This window comes from Nannospalax galili, unplaced genomic scaffold, assembly GCF_000622305.1.
Source record: "Nannospalax galili isolate Female #2095 unplaced genomic scaffold, S.galili_v1.0 scaffold290, whole genome shotgun sequence".
Lineage (NCBI taxonomy): Eukaryota > Metazoa > Chordata > Mammalia > Rodentia > Spalacidae > Nannospalax > Nannospalax galili.
The window spans coordinates 4,266,528-4,286,464 of record NW_008331486.1 but is presented as its reverse complement, the minus strand read 5'-3'; the positions used below and the strand labels follow the sequence as shown (position 1 = coordinate 4,286,464).

General features: G+C 52.8%; 1 protein-coding gene across 2 annotated transcripts in view; it reads right to left on the bottom strand.

Annotated features, from left to right (window-relative positions):
• Lmx1b (LIM homeobox transcription factor 1 beta) overlaps window positions 1-19,872 on the bottom strand; it is an 81,082-nt gene extending 61,210 nt beyond the window's left edge. The window contains exons 1-2 of one of the 2 annotated variants that reach the window (XM_008824896.2): window positions 19,733-19,872; window positions 18,721-18,907 (exon numbers count right to left, since the gene is read on the bottom strand). In XM_008824896.2, the coding sequence (XP_008823118.1) occupies window positions 18,721-18,907; window positions 19,733-19,871 (326 nt within the window). In that variant the 5' untranslated portion in view covers window position 19,872. The remainder of the gene's footprint in view (window positions 1-18,720; window positions 18,908-19,732) is intronic. The other variant, XM_008824888.2, reaches the window with a different exon arrangement.
• Between the last annotated feature and the right edge of the window lie 65 nt (window positions 19,873-19,937).

The following is a 19,937-nucleotide window of genomic DNA, read 5'->3' as shown; positions in this document are numbered from 1 at the left end:
GGGAAGGGACAGGACAGAGTAATGAGCCAGTAGATACAAGTGGTGGCTGGGCAGGTGGCGGTGCAGGGGCTAGCTTCAAACCTGGTGCTGATGCTGCCATGCTGTACGACTCTGGGCAACATGTCCTTGCTCTGTCTCAATCACTTCATGTATAACATGGAGGCATGCTATGGGCGTCACATGCCGCATGTCCCCAGCACTTAGCAGGTACTGGCACTTCAGGGCACTGTAGGGGAGGGGAAGAGGGTAGAGGCATTGTGCTGCTCCCAAAGGCCACATTGTCCCCTGCACCTGGAAAGCCCTCCTCCTTACCATTTCTAACTCTGTCCAAGCCTCACCTGCTGATCAAGGCCTTCCTGTGCCTCTGGCAGCATTTGCCACCTCTTCCTCCAGATGTTTACCACCAAAGACCCTCCTCAGGATCACAGCTGCTACCAGGAGACGTTCTATTATCTCTGCTCTCCTTGGTCCCATCCCCTGTGAACCTCTCATCCACCACTGCCTTCTCAGCTCCCTGTTGGGTAGGGAGCTGGCCCCGGAGAACAAATTGTGGGAGAGTCTGGAGTTGAGGTTGGTGTGGCCCCTTGTAGTGCTGGTTGATAACAAAAAGCCTGGGATACTGGGGCTGGAGAGATGACTCACTGGTTAAAAGCACTGACTGCTCTTACAGAGGACCCAGGTTTGATTCCCAGCACCCACATGGGGGCTAACAACAGTCCATAACTCCAATTCCAGGGGAATCTGATGCCTTCTTTTGACCTCTGTGGGCACTGCACGACATGGGTGCACTTACATACCTGCAGGCAATATACTCATATACATAAAATAAAATAATAAATAGGATATTTTAAAACGGCTAGGCTAGAGCTCAGGATGGAACCCTAGTGTGAACAAGGCCCTGAGTTCTATCACTTGCATTGCATATGCACGTGCGTGAGCGCGCACACACACACACACACACACACACACACACACACACACAGAGGCTAATGTCCATAACTGTCCATTCCTTCCTCTTTTTTGCAGCATCACACTAGGTGTCTCAAACCTTCTCTTGCTATTGGAGTGGCCACAGCTCCATATTCAGGGGTTAACTGGGCTGCTGCAGGAGGTGGCAGTACCAGACCTCCATGCGGACAATCTCTGAGTACCTACTATGTGCCAGGCCTGCTCTTGGCATCTGATCTGCTGTCTCTTAGCTAGAGTTGTCCTGCTTAGTACCCAGGGCCCATGTGTCCCAGGGTGGGGTCTTCATGGTCATTTGCCTTTCACATAGGGCCTGGCATGGGGGGCGGTGTAATTCTGGACCACCTGCATGAAACAGGATACGTGTTCAGAGACTGGCACACCTCTAGTTGCTGCAGGGCAAGGAGGCTTTCTACTCCAGGCTCCTCCGTGGAGCTGTCTAGATATCCCACACCTGCTCCTACCAAAGTCACTATTTCCATTCTGCCAGCTTCTCCTCTCCAGGAGTGTCTGGCTGGGATGTTCCTGCTCTCCTTGTGGTCTTGGACCATCCACTTCTTGAAACAGGGATCCTCTAGTGAGTTGTCCTCCTCCTCCTTCCTTAAAACCTGTCTGGGTGCCTGCTGTAAGCTTGGAGCTTCCCTGGGCATCTTAAGCTGGCAGAAGGTTAGGGGGTAGGTAAGCTGTGTTATCTTGGTTACCAAAGCTCCCTTTTCTGTCCCTCAATTTCCACATCTCTGAAATGGGGAATCACAGATGCTGCCTTATAGACCTGAGGGTTTAATGAGATAATGTGAGTCTTAGCTCAGTATCTGCACAAAAGACCCTAGAAATGTAAAACAAAACCCCCAACTTCACCGTGTGCAAAAGAATGAAGTCGGGAGCACACAGCCCTTTCAGAAGACAGGAGAGCCTGAGAGAGGACATACTGGGGGAACTTTTCCCTTTCCCATCTCTTAGGCGATGCTAATTTTGCCATTCCCTACCCTAGCCTGGTCCCCCACATCCTGGGATTTTTTGAAAAAGAAGAAAAACACTGCCCAGTTATTATCTCTCTGTTGCTCTCTAGACCCACACCTGCAATGGTCCCACCTCCATTGTTGCCTGCTAGGAAAGGAATTAGGCCTGGGGGGCTGTGTGCAGCCATCCCCAGCTCACGTGCTCACAATGGCATTGTACCCAGACACTGGCATCTGCTTGGTGGCAGGTGCCATGCCAGGCCAGGATAGAGGTTCCTAGACCTCTGTGTGCCCAGGCATTCCCTGGACCATCTTGGATGTAGATATGCAGGTTTTGGCCTGAGAGCTTTAGTCCTTCCTCAGATCTGGGAATCTTCACGTTTAACTGGTGCCTTGGGATAGACCCCCGGTTGGGTGTGGGTCAGGAACATGGCCAGGAAGACCCCATGACTCTTGTGTCAGGCTCTCAGAGGTAGATACCCTTTCTAGAAGCAGGAGGACAAGGCCAGGGAACTCTTAGATGTGGGTTCACCTGCAGGCCCAGCAGGAAACTAAATACAGGCATGGGGTTAAAGCTCAGATTTTCAGGAATGGAGCAACCAAGTAGTAAGCCAATTACATGGTCCCCAGTGATTGGTCACAAGCCCATGAAGTAAAAAAAAAAAAAAAAAAAAAAAAAAAAAATCCTTCCAGAGACATGACCAAATGGGTCAGCCTTGCTAGAAGCCGGCCAGAGTGCCCAGACCCCAGGTGTCAGCCAGGTCACTGAGGTCTGGGGTTTCAGCTCCAGGCTTCAGTAACGTTGCCCCCACCCCTCAGAACAACCACCTGAAGTGACTTCCACTGGCCCCTTCTGCCATTTACATCAATCAATGTCCTCACCTCCAGGGGCCACAGCAGCAGCCTCTGCCAGGTTCTAATCCTGTGCACAGTCTGCCAGCATCATCTCCATTAAGTGCCTCTCCAGTTCCCATTACTCCCCTGTTCAATAACCTTCAATGGCTCCCTCCTGCCCACAGGACCAAATCTAAGCTCTGTAGTACTGCTACTGGCTACTGCCTTGTTCTACAGCCCCCTGTCCCAGTGTCCCGAGGCAGCCCCTCCAGTCAGACTCACTGCCCTAGTCCACCTTTCTCAGTCTCTCTCTCCCCCTCCCTCCCTCTCTCTCTCTCCCCCCCCCCACCGAGTCACAGAGTCTCATATATACCAGGCTGGATGACCTTATGCTTTTGATTCTCCTGCTTCTACATCCTGAGTACTGAGATTACAAGCAATCCCAGGCATGTAGACCACACCTGGTTTATTTGATGTTGAGTATGGAACTCAGGACCTGTGCATTCCATGCACTATACTAGTTGAGCTACATCCCAGCCCCTTGCACAGATTCTTTTTTAAAAACACTTTATTGGGGGGAGGGGAACGCATGTGCCATAGCATTCATGTGGAGGTCACAGGACAACTTTCAAAAATCAGTTCTCTCCTACTATGGGTTCCCGGATTGAACGCAGGTCATTGGGCTTGCAGAGCAAGCGCCTTTGCCCCCTGAGCCATCTTGTTGGCCCCTTTTCCCTTGCACAGATTCTCCATGTCTTCTTGGCACTAACCTGACCCACCAGAGACCCTTTGCCCTAAGGAAAGTCCCTCACACTGACTGCTGTGGCTCTTTACTCATATAAGCCCCATTTAATTTTTGTGACCACCCTAGGGGATAGAGTCTTTGATTATTTTCATTTGCAGTAAGGGAACAAGGCTCAGAGAGGCTGAGGAACCTGCTGGGCGTGCAGGTACAAAGAACTCATGCTTGGAGTCCAACCCCCAAAAGTCTAGCTCCTGACCTATCCCCCTGTGCTGAGTGAGTATCTACTATGCCTTGCTCCAACTGAGGTCAGATGTATACACACACACACACACACACACACACCCCAAAGCCTACTCAGACCCTCAGGTAATCTTTATGAGCCTGCTCCTAGAGGCCTGCATGACTCTGTCCTTTGAATGACATTATTGTCCCAAGGCAGGCATTTGGGTCTCAGTAGACTTTGAGGAAATTGAGACACAAGGTCAAGCATCCACAGTCAGAAAGCAGCAGAGCTCAGCCTTGAACTCTGGAATCTGAGGCTGTAAAGTTCTGTTGAAGAATCTGGCTAAGGGGCTAGGGAAGCCTAGCGTGTGTGAGTCCCTGAGAGGTTCTATCCCAAGTCCCAAACACACATGCCCAAAGAATCAAGCTAAATATTGGCCTCTCAGGGAATCAGTTCTGGGCTCACAAAATCCAAGAAGGCAAGTACGGTGGCACATGCCAGTAGTCTCAATGACTAAGGAGGCAGGGGCAAGAGGGTGGCTTGAGCCCAGAAGGTAGGGACCAGGTTAGACAACACAGCAAGACCCCAAGAAGAAGCTGAAGTCCTCAGACTTGGGGCCTGCTGGCATGAGCTCTGCTTAACTCTGCCACATTCCAACACCCTAGCTACTATCAGGCCCCAAGTTCTCTAAGAGTCAAGAGGGTGCATCCCCTCCTGGCTTTGCTTAGTCAGCACCTGGCTGAGAAGCTGAGCAGCCCCTTGGTCCCCAGCTGGACTATGGGTATCAGCCACCCTGATGTGCCCCAGGCTCACCTAACTCCCACTTTTGAGAGTCCTTGCAGGATACTTGCCAAGTCTCACATGCCCTGGGTCCCCAAATCCCTGTGCCCCCAAACAAAATGTTTCCTATAACAAGTTATTATCTTCATTTATTACTGTTATTTAAATTGGAATGTGACTTTTGGGAAGATGTGTCCCCTGCAGCCAAGAGAGCATGTCTGTGGGAGGGTGGCATCTCAGTGACCTGCTTGAACTCTTGCCATCTAGGCCAGCCCCACCAGTGAGCGGCCAGCTCTGTCCTCCTCCAGGGGTCTGTCCCTGCTCACTTATCAGGCTGACGTCCCTCAGGGGGCAGCTGCCCTGTCCGCCCCTCCGGCTCCAGGCCTGCCGACTGGAACCAGACCTGGAGGGGTGGGCAGATGTGGGGGCACGTGGGAGGGGGCTGAGCCTCTCCACAGGCCCCTCTGCAGTTCAAAGTGACATGCTCAGGCAGCCGTCCCTTCAAAGGGCAGACAGCGGCCTGTGTCTAGTTGGTGTAGCAGCAGTCCGGAGCCAGGAAGGCGCTACAGGGGTAAAGATGGCCCTGGGAGGTCTGGCTGTGCCCCCTGTCCATGAGTGGGCCAAACAAGCTCTGCCTCTGCCTGCTGGACCTCCACTTTCCTCAGGAGGAGGGCATCCCCCAGCTGGGGACACCTTGCTATGTAATCCTAGGAATCACTTTCCCTCTTTAACCCTGTCTGCTCTTGCGTATCTGCAAACTGCTCAGAGGGTTCTCAGGGAAATCGACGTGCACATGCTGCTAATGAGAAGCCCCACCTCAGACCCTGGGACACTTGGGCGTGCCTCCTGTCAGCTGCTCCCCAGCTGTAGGACCTGGGAGGAGTCACTTGAGTTCTCTAAGAGTAACATGGGACTAAATGAGATGAAACAATGCCCAATAGAATGAGACAGGTCACAGATACAACTCTCCCTTAATGAGGAAATAGGCCCCGCTTATTGCTAGGATGGTTCATCAGCCCCAGGGAGACCTAAAGGAGTCCTCTACCTAACGAGCACCCCAGATGCTGCCTTCATCCTGTGCAACTGTGTGGCTCTGAGAATGTAGCTTCACCCCTCTGAGCCCTGATTCTGTCACCTGAAAACCCAGATAAACAAAAGTGCCTTTAGGAACACTTACCAAGATCTGGGGAGCCAAGGGTTTAGCACCATGCTTAGAATGTGGCTGCCCTTAGCAATACCATCTGAGGCTGTGTGACCCTAGAGAGAAAAACTGTACCTCTCAAGTAATGCTTCAAAGTTGGTGAAAGAGGAGCTGACATTAATAACCATTAATGATGCCTGGCCCCAGGACAGAGGGAGGACTCAGTGAGATAAAGGCTCTCAAAGCCACACCCCCAGCACCACACAAGGAACACTGGCCTCTTATCATGAGCCTTTCAGCCAACAAACGTAGAACTCCTGTGCCAGGCTGCTACGAAGACACCAAAGCCAGCAAGAGGCCAGAATCTGTCTTCCTAAAGGATCTCCGAAAAGTTTTTCTGTGACACAGCGCCAGGATTTCACTTTCAGGTTCCCAGTCTAACTGTGTGACCTTGGGCAAATTACTTAACCTCTCTGTGTTATCTGAAAAATGAAAACAATAGTTGTGCTTAGAGCTGAGCCTAAGGCTGAGCCTGTTCTAAGCAAGCATATAGCTGTGGTTATTGCCTACACTACACCGCCTCCGCTGCTGCTGCTGCTGGCTCTCTGGGTCTTGCCCTGCCTGTCAGAAGCCTGGGAGGCTGGGCCCCCTTCTATAGCTCAGACCTGTGGTGTGTCAGCTACTGAGGTGCCCAAATACCCTGCAAATCGCAGGCTGCTGTGGGCTTCCTTTCTGCTCTGTTTCCCTAGCAGCTGGAACGCATAGAAAAAAGCACCCAGCCTGCTGGGCTTGTCAAAGCAGGGCTAGCTTGACTCGAACCAGGTTTGGATGATAATTTTGCGGTCATAACAACTATTTTCTTTACATACTGCTATGGAAAGGGGAACCCCCTGCGTTTTTTTTTTTTTTTAACCTAATTGAAGACACTATCAAGCGTAAATATGCTGGCATTCCTAATAAAAACACGATGGAGGGAAATATTCAAAGCACAATAATCAGAAGCAATTTGCGTTGTGCAGGGAGATGTGTCACATGCTGGCCCCCCCTTCCCAACTGGGCTCTGGGAGGACTGGCTTTGGGGCTGGCAACTTTAGACCTATGGCAAAAAACAAAAACAAAAACCCCAACAAGAGTGAGCGTTGGAAATAGCCTGAAAAACACCCTGGGAAAGAAAAACAGATGCTGGAGAGTGTGGGGCAAAAATCATATTTCATGCCTGACTTTAGAGATTGTTAATAAGGATTAGAACCATACTCCCCAGCCCAAATATCAGTCAAGGCGGGGTAATTAATGCTGCTTCAGATCTCTGCCCCAGGAAAATGTAAAGGCAAGCGTTCCTCCTTTCACAGTGGAGAGGGCTCATCACACTGGAACAGCCCAGAGAACTTCCGGAGCCACGTCCTGAGCCCAGCTGAAACCCGGCTGTTGCTGGCTGTCCCTCCTGATCTGTCGTCGGGTAGATTTGGGGATCTCTTTCGAATCGTAACAATATCAAACTCCTTTTTTTCAGGATTGGCTAATAAATATGATTAAGATAACACGTCCCAAACCACATGTCCTCAGCTCTGCATCCAACATGTGGAGGACAGATGTATCTTCTGTGCACAGATGACCCAGCTGCCTGCTCCCCTGAATCAGGGACTCTGGGAGACAGAGCCTGGAGAGGTCCTGGAAGTCCACTGGCCCTTGTGGCAAGGCCAGACTGGCTGGCCCCTCCATGACCCACTGTGTAGAGGAGGGGCCAAGTGCAGGGTGCCTGGGAGTCAGATGGGAGGATCGTGGATGAGGTGCGGTGCTCACCTGGCTCTCATCCCTTAATGTCCTAACATAGCTGATACAATTCCCAAACCCTCACTACCCAGAGCACTCTCCAAATCATTCCACCATCTAGGCCACCTGTTACCAGTACCCTCTTAGGAGCTAGGATCCTGAGATCTCAACCTAATATGCCAGAGTCTGGGTGAGAATTTTAGAGAGAACAGTGGAGTGTTGACCCCTAACCAGGTATGTGCAGCTCTTAGTGCCAGTCAGCTGTAATGCAGGAGACCTGGGCAAGCCCTGGCTGTACGTGGCCTCTGTTTTCTCTTTGCTGCAAGGATCCTGAAGTTTTTGGCTGGTCCACTGCGGCAGTCCAAAGACCCCATATAGCCAGGCTGTACACTCTATCAGCAGGGCCTTTGGATCCTGGGCCTGCTGAGGTGGAGAGTCTGATAGCATTGGGGGGTGGGGTGCAGGCTCAGAGAGCACAGTTGGTGGCAGGGTCGGGGAGGGGAGAACCCATCCCATCTTGACCACAAGCCAAGCTATGACCACAACCACAGTGTGAGGGAAGCTCTGTAGCTTTCAGACTCATCCCAGGTCAGATATTCAAGATCAAGCAGGAAGGAAGGGCGGACCATTTGCCCCAGTGAAGAATGAATGAATGAATGAATGAATGAATGAATGAATGCCTGATGAAGGGTGGTAGGTGGGATTTTCCCAAACCTCCAGGGGCAAGGCAGGCCCCCTGTGTGAATAAGACCTAGTCCAGAGAGGGGCACTGCACCAGGGTGACCCCAGATGTTTATAGTGGGGTAGGCCAACTTCTGGAAAGAGACCTGAACCCTACTCTAAGGAGACCACTTTGCACAGTGAGCCCTGGGTCCTTCCTGAATCAGATGGGTCCAGATTGGCCTGGTAGATCAACACTGTCCTCAGCCTCAGGCTGATGACCATTGCTTTCTGATCCTCTATTAGAGCTCTTGCAGTGGCCTCTCCCAAGATCCAAGGCCTCTTGTTCCTTCCCAGTGGAAGAGTCAGGGCCAGGGGGCAGACACTGGGAGCCTAGGGTGCGGCCAACTGGCTGATACGAACCATCTGCGTTGTCTTAGACTGCCCCTCTGCCCACTGTCCCTCTGAACTCGGCCAGTTCCCGCAGGCCTTTGATGCTCGCCGGGTCACAGACCCCCGCACACAAATCACCACTGAGGGGCTGGGGGTGGGGCGAAGGCACTGAAACCTAATCCACAAAGTTTGCTCTGCGGCTGGCTCACTTCTCTCCTTGCTTAGTGCCCCCTTCTTTCCAAACAAGGCTTATTTTTTTTTATTTTCTTGCCAAAAAAACAAAGTTGGTATCAAGTGTTTCGAGGGAGAAAGTCTCTCCCGTGCTCCCCCCACCCCTCCACCAAGAGGAAAGGCTTACCACTTGGCTAAGCTGGGGACAGTAGAAGGGCTCCGGGAGAGGACCCTGGGAGGTGAGCTTCAGGCTCTCATGTCCTTTGGTCCCCAGCCTGGCTCCTGCTTGGCCCAGTCCCAACTGTCACAGATCCCATTGGGCTGCACCCTGTGTCCCTCTGGTTTGATCCCCCTAGGATCCAACTCCCACCATCTCCAGGGAAGCTCCTGGTCTCAGTGCCTGGAGATGGAAGTATCACTTCCTGCCCTTCTCCCTCCCTATAAAACAATCTGGGCTTGTCACTTTTATGAGGTAACACCCTGCTCTCAGCCTGCTCCTCCCTAGGCCCCAAGCCTGGGCTCTGGCACTAGAGGAGACCGAACACAAGTGGGGCATCTCCAGTTCTGCTAGGGCAGGGCATAGAGGTCCCAGCACAGCCAAAGAGCTTACAAAAGAAATTGGGTCTGAGAGACAAATTTCTGCAAAGTTCCTCTTCCAACTCTCTTAATTTTGGGGCCTTGGGGCTGAAACTGCAAGCTGTCCCCTGAGGGCTAAGGGCTGTATGGGGCAAAGTAGATCCCTGGGAAGGGAAGGGATACACTTACTGGGTATCTGTTTTACTTTTGTTGTTTTTCCGCAGATGCATGGCCCCAGAACCACGTAAGGGTGCTTCTCCATGGGCTGGGGTGCCCCACTGCTCCCACAGAGAAGGCCCATAGCAAAGTCTATGCCTTCTAGCCTGCCTGTGAGGGCTGGAGTTCTACCAGTTCAAGTAGGCACCTGGGGCTCTAAGGAAGCAATGACAAGGCTGACTGGGCTGGGTCTGCACTGGTAAGACCTGTGAATGATGGGATGAGAGGTGGGTAATGAGAGGTGCATAAGCCAAGGGAGAGGAATAAAGGCGCCAGTGCCCCAGCTGAGAAGTGGGTTTCTGCGGGGGTCGAACAAAGGAATTTGGCCTCTGAAGAAAGGGGCCGGGCTTGCAGCTGGGAATCGACCTGCAGGAGTTCTAGGACTGCCACTTCAGTCCTGGGGAGCCAACGAAATTTGCTTCTCAGAGGACGCTGGCCTCCCCTGCAACTCTGCACCTTCTCTCTTCTTACCAATTGCTTTGACCGGGGTAGTGGTTCTGTGTTAGCAGTTCCACCTTGCAGGCTGTGCTCTTCCTCAGCGCCGACCCCAGATACCAGACTCTAAGGTACCCTCTACTTGTGGGGCTGTGTCCAGGATGCTGCCAACCAAGGCTTCCTCATCCTCTCCCCTCTGCTGCTACTTTTGCCAGCCCCAGAGGCCCAAAACACTTGGAAACCGGAAGGCTGGTGTTGGGGACTCTGGGACCTTCCAAGCCCCCCCCCCATTTATCTGGTCACCCTCGGAAGGGGTGGAGGGGACACGGTTGTAAGGTGCTTGCCTTCTTTTCTCTGCTGGACATGAATAAGGGGATTAGGACGGCAAGTTTCCGTGGTCACTCGGTGGGACAAAGGGCCCCGCGGTTAGAGCGGTGCAGTTTCTGATTAAACGACAGAGCCCTGTCACTCAGCACTAGCCTAGGTACTTGTGTTTGTGACATAATCTTATTAGAAGATAAAACCAGTGAAATCCTTTTCATAATGAAAAGTTACATTTAATGGCTGCACTCGCCCCCCCACTCCCTCCCCGACCCTGCCCGCCTTCCCCGGTTGCTGTTGGATATGGCTCGCCAGTAATTGGCATTTAAAGCACCAAGTCCCGGAGAAAAACGGGGTTTAGGGTTTTTGTAATCCCCCTAAACTGTCTTTGTTTGAAATCTCCACAGATACAAGTCTGTTAAGAGTAAATATTTGTGGATTGATACAACCACATTTCCCCCCTGCAAACCAAATCTGGAAGAAAAAAAAAAAAAAAGAGGAAGAAAAAAAACCCTCCCAGGCCTTGGGGCTGGTGAGTTGGAGGAGGGGCCCGCTTAGGCCTATGCGCATAGCGAGTGCTAGGACCTGGGCTTCGGGTTGGGCCGCCTCCTGGACCAGAGGGACTCTGGACACACGAGATCTAAGATCTAAGATACTTTCCTTCAATTTTCTGTTCTCTACATAACAAACCTCCCCAACTTTGCTGCATTCGCGCCTGCCTGAAGGGGTCGGCTAGAGGGCTGTGGAGGGCAAGGGCTTTGTGTATGTGGCAATCGAAATGCCAGTTTTCCTCGACGCCTGCTCCCTCCAGCAGGAGACTTCAGTGGTTCCGAGGGCGCCACTGCGCCACTCCATGTGGGTCACCGAATGCTTCACCCTAAAGGGCATCCCGACTCCAGCCCAAAAAACCCTCCAAGCTACCAAGGATCTCTGAACTGCAAAGGAACCCAAAGGCTGCCGCAGGGCCCCGGGCTCCCGGCTCCAGCCCAGCGTCCTGGATCGGATTCCTCCATAAATCAGCGGCTGGGTGAAAGGGCTGCGCTTTAGAAAGGGCAGGACCGTGTGCGCGTATTAGAGAGTGCGGTTCCCAAATCCGGGCTAAACCCCTGGTGACACCGAAATTCATCAACCACCGCCAGTGCCCCTGCTCCACCCACCGAGGATCCTGGGAGCCTGCGCACCCGAGCTGCCCTACTGGGGGATTGGGGGTGGGGGGGAACCAGGAGCAGTATCTAGATCAAGGATTGAGGACTGCCGTGAGCCGCCCTTGCCCGACCAGGTGGCAAACGAAAAGAAGCCTCCCGGAAGAAGAAGTTATTCTAACCTTGCTGTCCTCTGGCCAGGGCTGGCCCCTTAGGAGCACTCAGCCCAGGGAGGGCAGTGACCACCCCCCCTTCCAGCTTGGTGCTCTGAAGAGAGGTGCAACTGTCCAGACTCAACATCTGGGGCTTCATCAAGTCAGTACAAGGCTGGCTGACGATCTCAGAAAGGGAATAAGACCCTCCTGAGCCTCCGTTTATGACGCCTGCCAACCAAGGGGCCCATCCATAGGGTGACTGTGGGTGGGGTGCCTGTGTTCCCATCAGTTTCTTTTTCAAGGGATTCAAATTCCCACCCGAGTGGGGAGCAGGACAGTTGGGTGAGGCCCTCTGGAGCCCTGTTTATAAGGCTATATACACTCTTTGGGCCTCCCATGCAGGGTAGACAATGCATTCCTGCCAGACAGGGCTGCCTAGGGCTCACTTTCCAGTAGGAAGGAAGAAAACACACACTGACTGGGTGCCCTGTACCAGCTGGTACCTCTAGGTTTGCTTTACTTTGTCCACAGAGCAACCCTATGAGATGGGACTGATCACCCCCATTTCACAGAGGAGGAAATTGAGGCTCAGACCCTGGCCTGGGCCACTAGGAAATGGTGAGGGTCCCCATGCTGAAGCTGTAAATGCTTCTGCACTCGGTGGTCACCCCATAATACTTTGGTTCTCTGATTCCATCAGGGACCTGGGATGGAGCCGACACCTCACAGCCCCATAACTAGCACAATCTCAGTGCCACTTGGTAAGAGTCACTGAGGTTCCCCTTTACAAGTGGGAGGCTTGAGAAGGGGGAAGCACAGTCACATCCAGCTTGTCCCCAGCCCTGCTGCTCCTCCTTTTCCATCATCACTGCTGGGGAGCTGGTGGCCCTGTGTTGTGGCAGTTCAGCACAGCATTTTCATCTAAGTAGCACCCTCCTGCCACCCTGGTGGGCACCTCTGTTATTCTTTGTATCCCTTAGAACCTTTTCACCTCAGATGGTAATCACCCTACTGTAGGGGTGGGGGGTTGGCTTTCACAGGAAGGCTAGCCTGGGCGCAAACACCTTTGTTTCTTTTAGAACCAAACTCCAGGAATACTTTTTTGGGGTTTTTTTTTTCCCCCTTCAGCCACACAGTGCCTGACCAGCCAGGTGCTCTGCCATCAAGCAGTAGTGGAGCCTCCAGGCCAGTCTAGGGTCACTGGGGCCAGGCACTCCCTGAGGCCCTGCTCCTTCCATGGGCCCACTCTTCCTTAGTTAGTCTCCCATCCTCCTTCAGAGCCCCCAGGGTCAACAGGACAGACCCTGGGCTGCCAGTCTGTAGCTGAGGATGGATACAATGTTGCCCAGAGAACAACAAAGGAAGAATCCACATAGAAAGTTATTTGTACTGATCAGGGCCAAGGAAAAGGTAAAGGCCATGGAGGAAGTGCTGTCAGCCAGACCTGAAACCCTAGAAAGATGCCATTGGGGAGCACAGTGGCCCCTTATGCCCCACCACTCCACACCACAGCGGTAGTTAGAGCAAACACAGACCCTTCACTGGCCGTCACTTACACCTTCTGCCCAAATTACACAAACTTTGAAACATTTTTCTGGGAGAAGATGGATGCTTCAGGAGACTTGGGGTCAAGGCTGGGCTGTTTAAAGTATATTATTAACAAATAAACATTTACTGTGAGAAAAAAAAAAAAAGAAGAAGAGGAGAAAAACTCTATAGGCCACCGGGGAACCAAATCGTGTTGCTTTTGGCATCAAATGACAGGAGACATTTATGACATGAATGGAGAACACCAACCAGTTGATGGGATGGCAGGCGGCTGCCACTTCACTTCCTCGGCCTTTCTGAATCAACTTCTTCAAATATGGTTTTCAGCCTCCCCCTTCCCTTCCCTCCCACTTTAGACTGTAGTAGCAATAAATATATGTAATGTGGATTTTGCTCTTTACTGCCATCAACACAGAATCTTGCGTTTGGAGAAGCTGAAGAACTTCCATGGCTAGGTCGGCCAGAGGAGACCTGGGCACCCAGGGCTGACTGACATCTTACATGTAACTCCCAGGATGGATGGACCATCCTCCCTCCCTCCATCCCTCAAGCCAAGGCCTGATTGTGATGTCCAACAAATTGGAAGTTATAACTCATGTCATTGGGAGAATCCTCCATCTTTTGGCCAAAGTGATGCCAAAGTTGGAGCGCCCTCCCCCACATTTCTTTCTCTTTTAAAAAACCTCCATAGCCACAGGACCCAGAAGGCTCCCTGGGAAGTTATGCTAGCCCATCACAGACAGTAACATGGCAAGGCCACAGAACCTGGGCTAGAAGTTCCTTCCAACCTTCTGGAATGTTCTCCACTTTTAAGCCTGTCTTATTCCTGAGAAATCACAGATCCCTGGATCACTTTCTCATAATTCCCTCCCCTTCTAGATCAGACCTAGAAATATAGGTTGAGTTTCTTCTCTGCCATTTGAATTACAAAGACAATAAGCAAGAACAGTTCTTCAAATAGGAAATGGTATTATTGAGTGTGCTTTTCCAAGTGATATGCAGCCCCCCCCCTCAGATGCTCAGTATTCCCCACTGGAAATATTGCTTCTCTGAGACAACCCAGCCCAAGTATCTGCACCTATTCCTGCAACCAGAAGTTTCTCCAGCACTCTGGGAGAGGATAAAGAATGCCTTCAGAACAACACATTTGCTGAAGCTCCACCAGGTGCCCCTTGGAATCCTCAGAGCCACCCTGCAAGGTGCTGCTGTTATGTTCAGGAGACACAAGGGCTCTAGGATGGGTCTACACTTAGCTGAGTGCTGAGGTTGGGAAGGCTAACCTGGCTCTGAGTCTAAAGCTCTTTACATGGTAGAGGGACCTTCACAGTGTCCACCCAAGCAAAGGAGAAAGGTTTCCCTTCATCCTTGGTGCCCAGAGAGGCTCGAGGCCAGTCTGGTTTAGGTGTGGAAACCTGTCTGCAGCCTGGAGAGTGTCTTTAGAAACAAAGCATTCTCTGCCCCAGCGATGTAAGAACTGCAATAATTTTCAAAGTGTAATAACATGCCAAGCAAAGACACCAGATCCTTTGGGCACCTAATCTAGAGTCTATAAGAATACTTTCCCCAGGTAGGCAGGTCCCCTTTGTACAGCACAGGATCAGGTAGGTGCTAGGGCTGTAGGTCATTAAGCCTGGCACAGCGGTTGTTGGGAGCCTGGACTCACCAATCATCTACTAGAGAGTAGATCCTCACAGCTGCTTCCCCCACTTGAGAAAAATCCGGCAAACAAATAAGGCCACCGCAGCCGGAGCCTTGGGAATAGAAGGTGAGCCAGCAGAGGCAGAGAATAATGCCTTCGTTCAGCTGCAGATGCCTGCGCGGCAGGAAAGCTTTCGCTCACCTCCAGCCCACAGCGCAGAGGCTGGGGTTAAATATACAGGCTTCCTCCAAAGGACCAGGGATCCCCGGACTGGCGCTGGCAGAGGGAGCCCTTCAATTCTTGGGCTTTGAGAGAGCACCCAGGCCTCTTTGTAAAGCAAAGTCTTGGCTTCTTTTCCTAAGTAGTTTGGTTTCTGGACAGACCCTCTATCCTAGGCCCAGGGCAGGAGTGTGTAAACCTAAATTAGTCCCATGCAGAGGGTGCAACTTGCAGGCTGGTGTTGCAGTCAAATGGCACCCTAGAACGGCTTGGTGGTGGGGCTTCCAAGTTGGGAAATGCAGGAGCAAAAAAGGCCCAGGTGCCACTCCAGCAGGGAACGTCCCAGCTCAGAGTGGAGGTGAGCTTCCCAGTTTAGGAAGGCCTTTCCCAGTAAACCCTTCTAAGGAAGGAAATGTGCTGGGAAGTGCCCGGCTGGACCACTTGCAACTAGCAACCAGCTAGGGAAATGTCTTAACAACCACTCCAGGACTCAGAAGACTTTTTGTGAAAGTCAGTTATAGCCTGAATGCCCCCTTCTGCTGCTGAGGGGAAATCCTACCTGGGTAGGCTAGCCCAAGGGCATCCCCGGGTGGGCTCAGCGGAGCCGGGAGGTTGGAGCAGCCACAGCTTGTGTGCCCAGGGCCGGTCTCGCACGAGCGGGTGGTAGTGCGCGGTCGGCCGGAGCTCGGCATCCCGCACACACAAAGGCGCACAGAGGACGCTCAGGTCCCCAGACCTGGGAGCCTGTACAAGCCCTTAGACTCCATTTTGTGACAGATTTTTGGACTCTCCCACCGACCCTCCCCCCTTCCGGAGCCTCCTCCAGGAATTCGCCACCTCCTTAGGTCAGAAACCCTTTCCAGACGAGCGATCCCCGGCGAGTGAGCGACAGACGGCAAGAAAAGGGAGTTACATAATTCGGTTTGACCAAACCGCCAAGAAAAACAACATATATTGGGGACAGAGGTTGTCATTTTTTTGTTTCTCCTGTGGCAGACGCCGGGTAGGGTTGGCGATTTTGCGGAGGCCGCGCTTGCTCGTGGTTTCTACTTGGTTTTCTAACGGAAACGGGGCCGAAACCCTAGTTTTGTTTTTTGTTTTTTTAAATTTATGTTTTCTTCCTTAAAGGACTCCACCAAATGCACACGAGGGGAGAAAAAGGAGACTTTTCCAGTTGCAAGTTAAAAAAAAAAAATAACCCACCTCCCCAGCCCGCAGCCGTTGCTCTATGCTAGGACAGCGAATGGATTTTATCAAATGCTCCTAAAAGCCAATTAATCACCCCCGTGGTGCGTAAAACAACTTTGCGCTTCTGGGTGCCCGGGATCGTTGAGAACAAATCGAAAGAAGGCACTAAAAATGGCAACGTCTTAGGAAGGAGGACTCTGCACCTCCCCGCAGGGTGAGGAGCGGGTTTTCACAAAACTTGGGTGGGGGTGTTATAAAAAGACTCAACAAAATCAAGACGGCACGCTTCTGAGCCCATTTGCCGGGATCCCCGTCTGAAAAGCATTTGCGCACAGATGAGATAAATATGCATGTGCGATCCTCAAAGGAAAAAAAAATCGTGAATAAATTTTTTTTTTTATTGTGTAAAGAACATTGTTTCCCTTTGCGCTCTTGCCTGCCTGGCTGATCTGCTCCCTGAAAAATGCTGCCAGGAGACCCTGGGGATTTGTCCCCAAGATCGGCTAGATAAACCAGGACCCCGCCCCAGCACACTCCGAGGCCCGTCTAGTGCTGATACTTAATTGTCATTATTTGTAGAAAGAGGGAATGGAGGAGGAGGAGGAGGAGGAGGAGGAGGAGGAGAAGGTAAAGGAGAGAATAAAGCCACCTCCTCCCTTCCCCAGGTTTCAATCTCCCTGGACCCTGACTCCAAACTGTGGGACCCAAGATGAGATTCACCAGGCGACCACATTCCCAAAACTCGGGACCAGGACCGCACCTAAGCACCAAAGAAAGCTCTTAGGTGATGTTTTTCTTTTCTTTCAAAAACAAATATCAGTGGGACAAAATACATGCAAATGTTTAATTGTTTTGTAAAGTGAGGGGGCTTAGTCACTCAACTCTAAGGCAAGACCCATATCCAATTGTGACTTTGTGGCTCTGAGGCTGGAGGACCGGAGGCACCCTAGCTTTCTTTTACAGAAGCCCCAGATGTACATGAGGTTGCAAACTCTAATTGTTGAAAAAAAATTTTTTTTAACCACACAAATGCTTCAGAGGCCCATTTTTAGTTTCCCAGGCCTCTTAGAAGGCCCACGTGTTGAGTTGCTGAGCTCAGTGGCTAAGCTGGGCGGTAAGTGGTACTGCCTGGGCCGAACCAGCCCAGGTCCAGGAGGCAGAGAAAGGCTAAGAAGTACCTCCAGTGGATGGGCTGTCTGAGTCATCCCAAAGTCCCCAACCTTTCCTACCCTCATTTTATTTGTGCTGCTCTATGCCTAGCCATGGGTGAACTGACAGACCAGTTGCCTTTTCTTGTCCAGGAAGTAGAGTTCCAGGGCACAGGCACAGCATGGACCATAACTATGTGCCTAAATCTGGGAAGAGGCCTCGATCACATTTTAGGACCCTAGTTCCTGCCCATAGAATCTCCAGCCCCCAGGAAAAGCAAGTTGTAAAAACCATCCTCCTGCCAGTTCGCCAGCTCCAGGGAGACTACCACAGCCGCTGGAATAGAACCCGAGGCCCTCTCCGGGTCTCTGGCCTGCAGTTTTCCAGGCCTCAGAAAAGCAGTCTGGCTGCCCTTCTTTTCACTAGTCACCAGGTTTGGTGACAATCGTTGGGCAGAGCCAGTGGGCTGCAGCTGATACAAGCGACCCTCCCTGCCTTTTCCTCAGACATTTGGGCACACAGAACCCACTCTGAGCCCCAACCACTCAGGCAGCCTACCCATCCTGTAGCCCCATCTAAGATGGTCTCTGGGCACCGCTCAGAAGTTCTAACAGGCACTCATTTGTCTCTGAAACTCCATTCCGGGGATCCCCATTCTCTTCTTTCCACTGAGATGTCTCAGAGCTTCCCTGACGATTGCACTTTCCAGTGTCCCCAGCCTGTGGCCATACAAATTCACAGTGCCTGCTTCACACAGAAATCAGCAGGTAGGGCTCAACCCACATCACTAGCCTCAACTCTGAGGTTTCAGGGCACAGTGGATCACCCTTCTCCAACACACTGTGAGAAAGCAGGCCTCCTGGGGAGGGCTCACTGGGTTAGTCCGCCACCCCAACCCCGGTTCCCAAGATCGCAGATTGCAGCTCTTGAATTTCTCTTCCTAGACTGCTTCTTCAGCCAAGAACAATTGTACAGGCAAAATTCCCGCATGGAACGGTTTAGGAAGATGGACACCCATTTCTCATTACTAGGGACTGAAAGTGCAGCCCGGACCCAACTTGGGGTACTTTCTGCTTTCAGTGTTCGGCACCCACCTCTCCGCTTTAGGAAACCTAGCCGAACACGGGCTGCCGAAGCACACAGACAGTTGGCTCTTTAAAGCAATGCCTTTCTTGGAAAATCAATTCTTGGTCCCCACTTCAGCCTCAGTGGGGCCAAGCCCCCTCCCTGGACTCAAGCATCAGGACACCAGTCTGTCCAGGGCTTTGTCTTGTACCCCCAATGCAGCCACTCAGCGCTAGGTTTCCGACAACAGATGGCACCTAGGAGCCACCCCACCACTGTCGCTGAGCCCTCGGAGCTACCAGGCCCAGTGGAGCGCCGAGTCAGCCACCGCAAGGTGGAGCGGGCCCTTCCCGGCAGGTTACCAGCCAGGCTGGAGTGCCGGTCCCCGGCGGGGGGGAAAAAAGAGGAGGACGAGAGGCGCTTACTGTTGGTAGTCTTGTTTGCAGTACAGTTTCCGATCCCGGAAGTAGCAGCTGGTGGTGAGGGCTTGCTGACACGCCGCGCACTGCAAACACTCCTCGTGCCAGGACGACTCGTTGACTCGCATCAGGAAGCGGTCGGAGATGGGCCGCTGGCAGCCCTCGCAGACGGCGGGATGCGGGCAGTCAGAGCCTGCAGCGCAGAGGGCGAGAGCCGGGCCGTCAGCGCCGCCTGGTCCAGCCCTGGCATACTGATTGCGAGGTGCCCACACTTGGGGCTGAGAACCTCGGTCTCGGAAGCCGCACCTATCGCCCGAGGTGCCCCCCGCCTGCCGCGCCAGAGACCAGGCAGCCCCTGACAGTACTATCCCTGTCGGTAAGCTCTGGCGCAGGGAGGCCGAGGGCCTGGAGCCTTGGCTCAGCGCTGCGCTGTCTCCTTCTCTGGAGATTCAGCGCTTGGTGTGTTTACTACCAAAGAGAAGGGGCACCGCGCCGAGTGGAGGGCTAGGACCCAGACCTGCCAGGTGAGGCTGGGGCACCCGCTGGCTGACACACCCCACGATTTCGCTCCTGCTCTGCCATCCCTAAACTCCCCAAACCTTGTGGTTTGGATGGACCAGGGGACATTTTTCTTCTAGAAGTTGCCCTCATCCAGGTAATCCGGTCCCTCTCCTAGGCTCGCCAAGGTGACAACTTGGTCCTCCATCATCTCTGCCATCCGCCTCCTCCCCCAGCCCCGCCCCGATAGCAGCTCTAGAACCCAGGCAGGCAGAGGATGGCGTGGGTGGCAGCGGAGGCTGTTCTGTCCTTTCTCTGCCTGGGTGATGTCCCTGAACGCTGTCCCCTCAGGGAGCCTGTCTAGGTGTGCTTGTTGCCTCCGGTGACCATTCAGAAGTCCTGCCCCCTCCCCAAGTCCTGCAAACCCATCATCAGTTGGCCGGTACGCCGGTGTCCACCGCGGGACGAAGGCCCTATACCCCTGTGCCTCACCAGTCGGGCGTCCCGACCCAGCACTCACCCAGAAGTACCCCCAGGGTGGCGGGCCCGGGGCGCAAGGCATGTTCCTCCATCTTGATACCGTCCAACATCTTGGCGCAGTCCGTCTGCCCCCGAGGGAAGCACCTCTCCAACGACTCGGGACCTGTTGCTATATCCATGGGACGCGGGGCGCGCTGCGGACCCCGCCGGCCGGGCAGCTCTCTCGCCCGCCCGCCCGTTCGCCC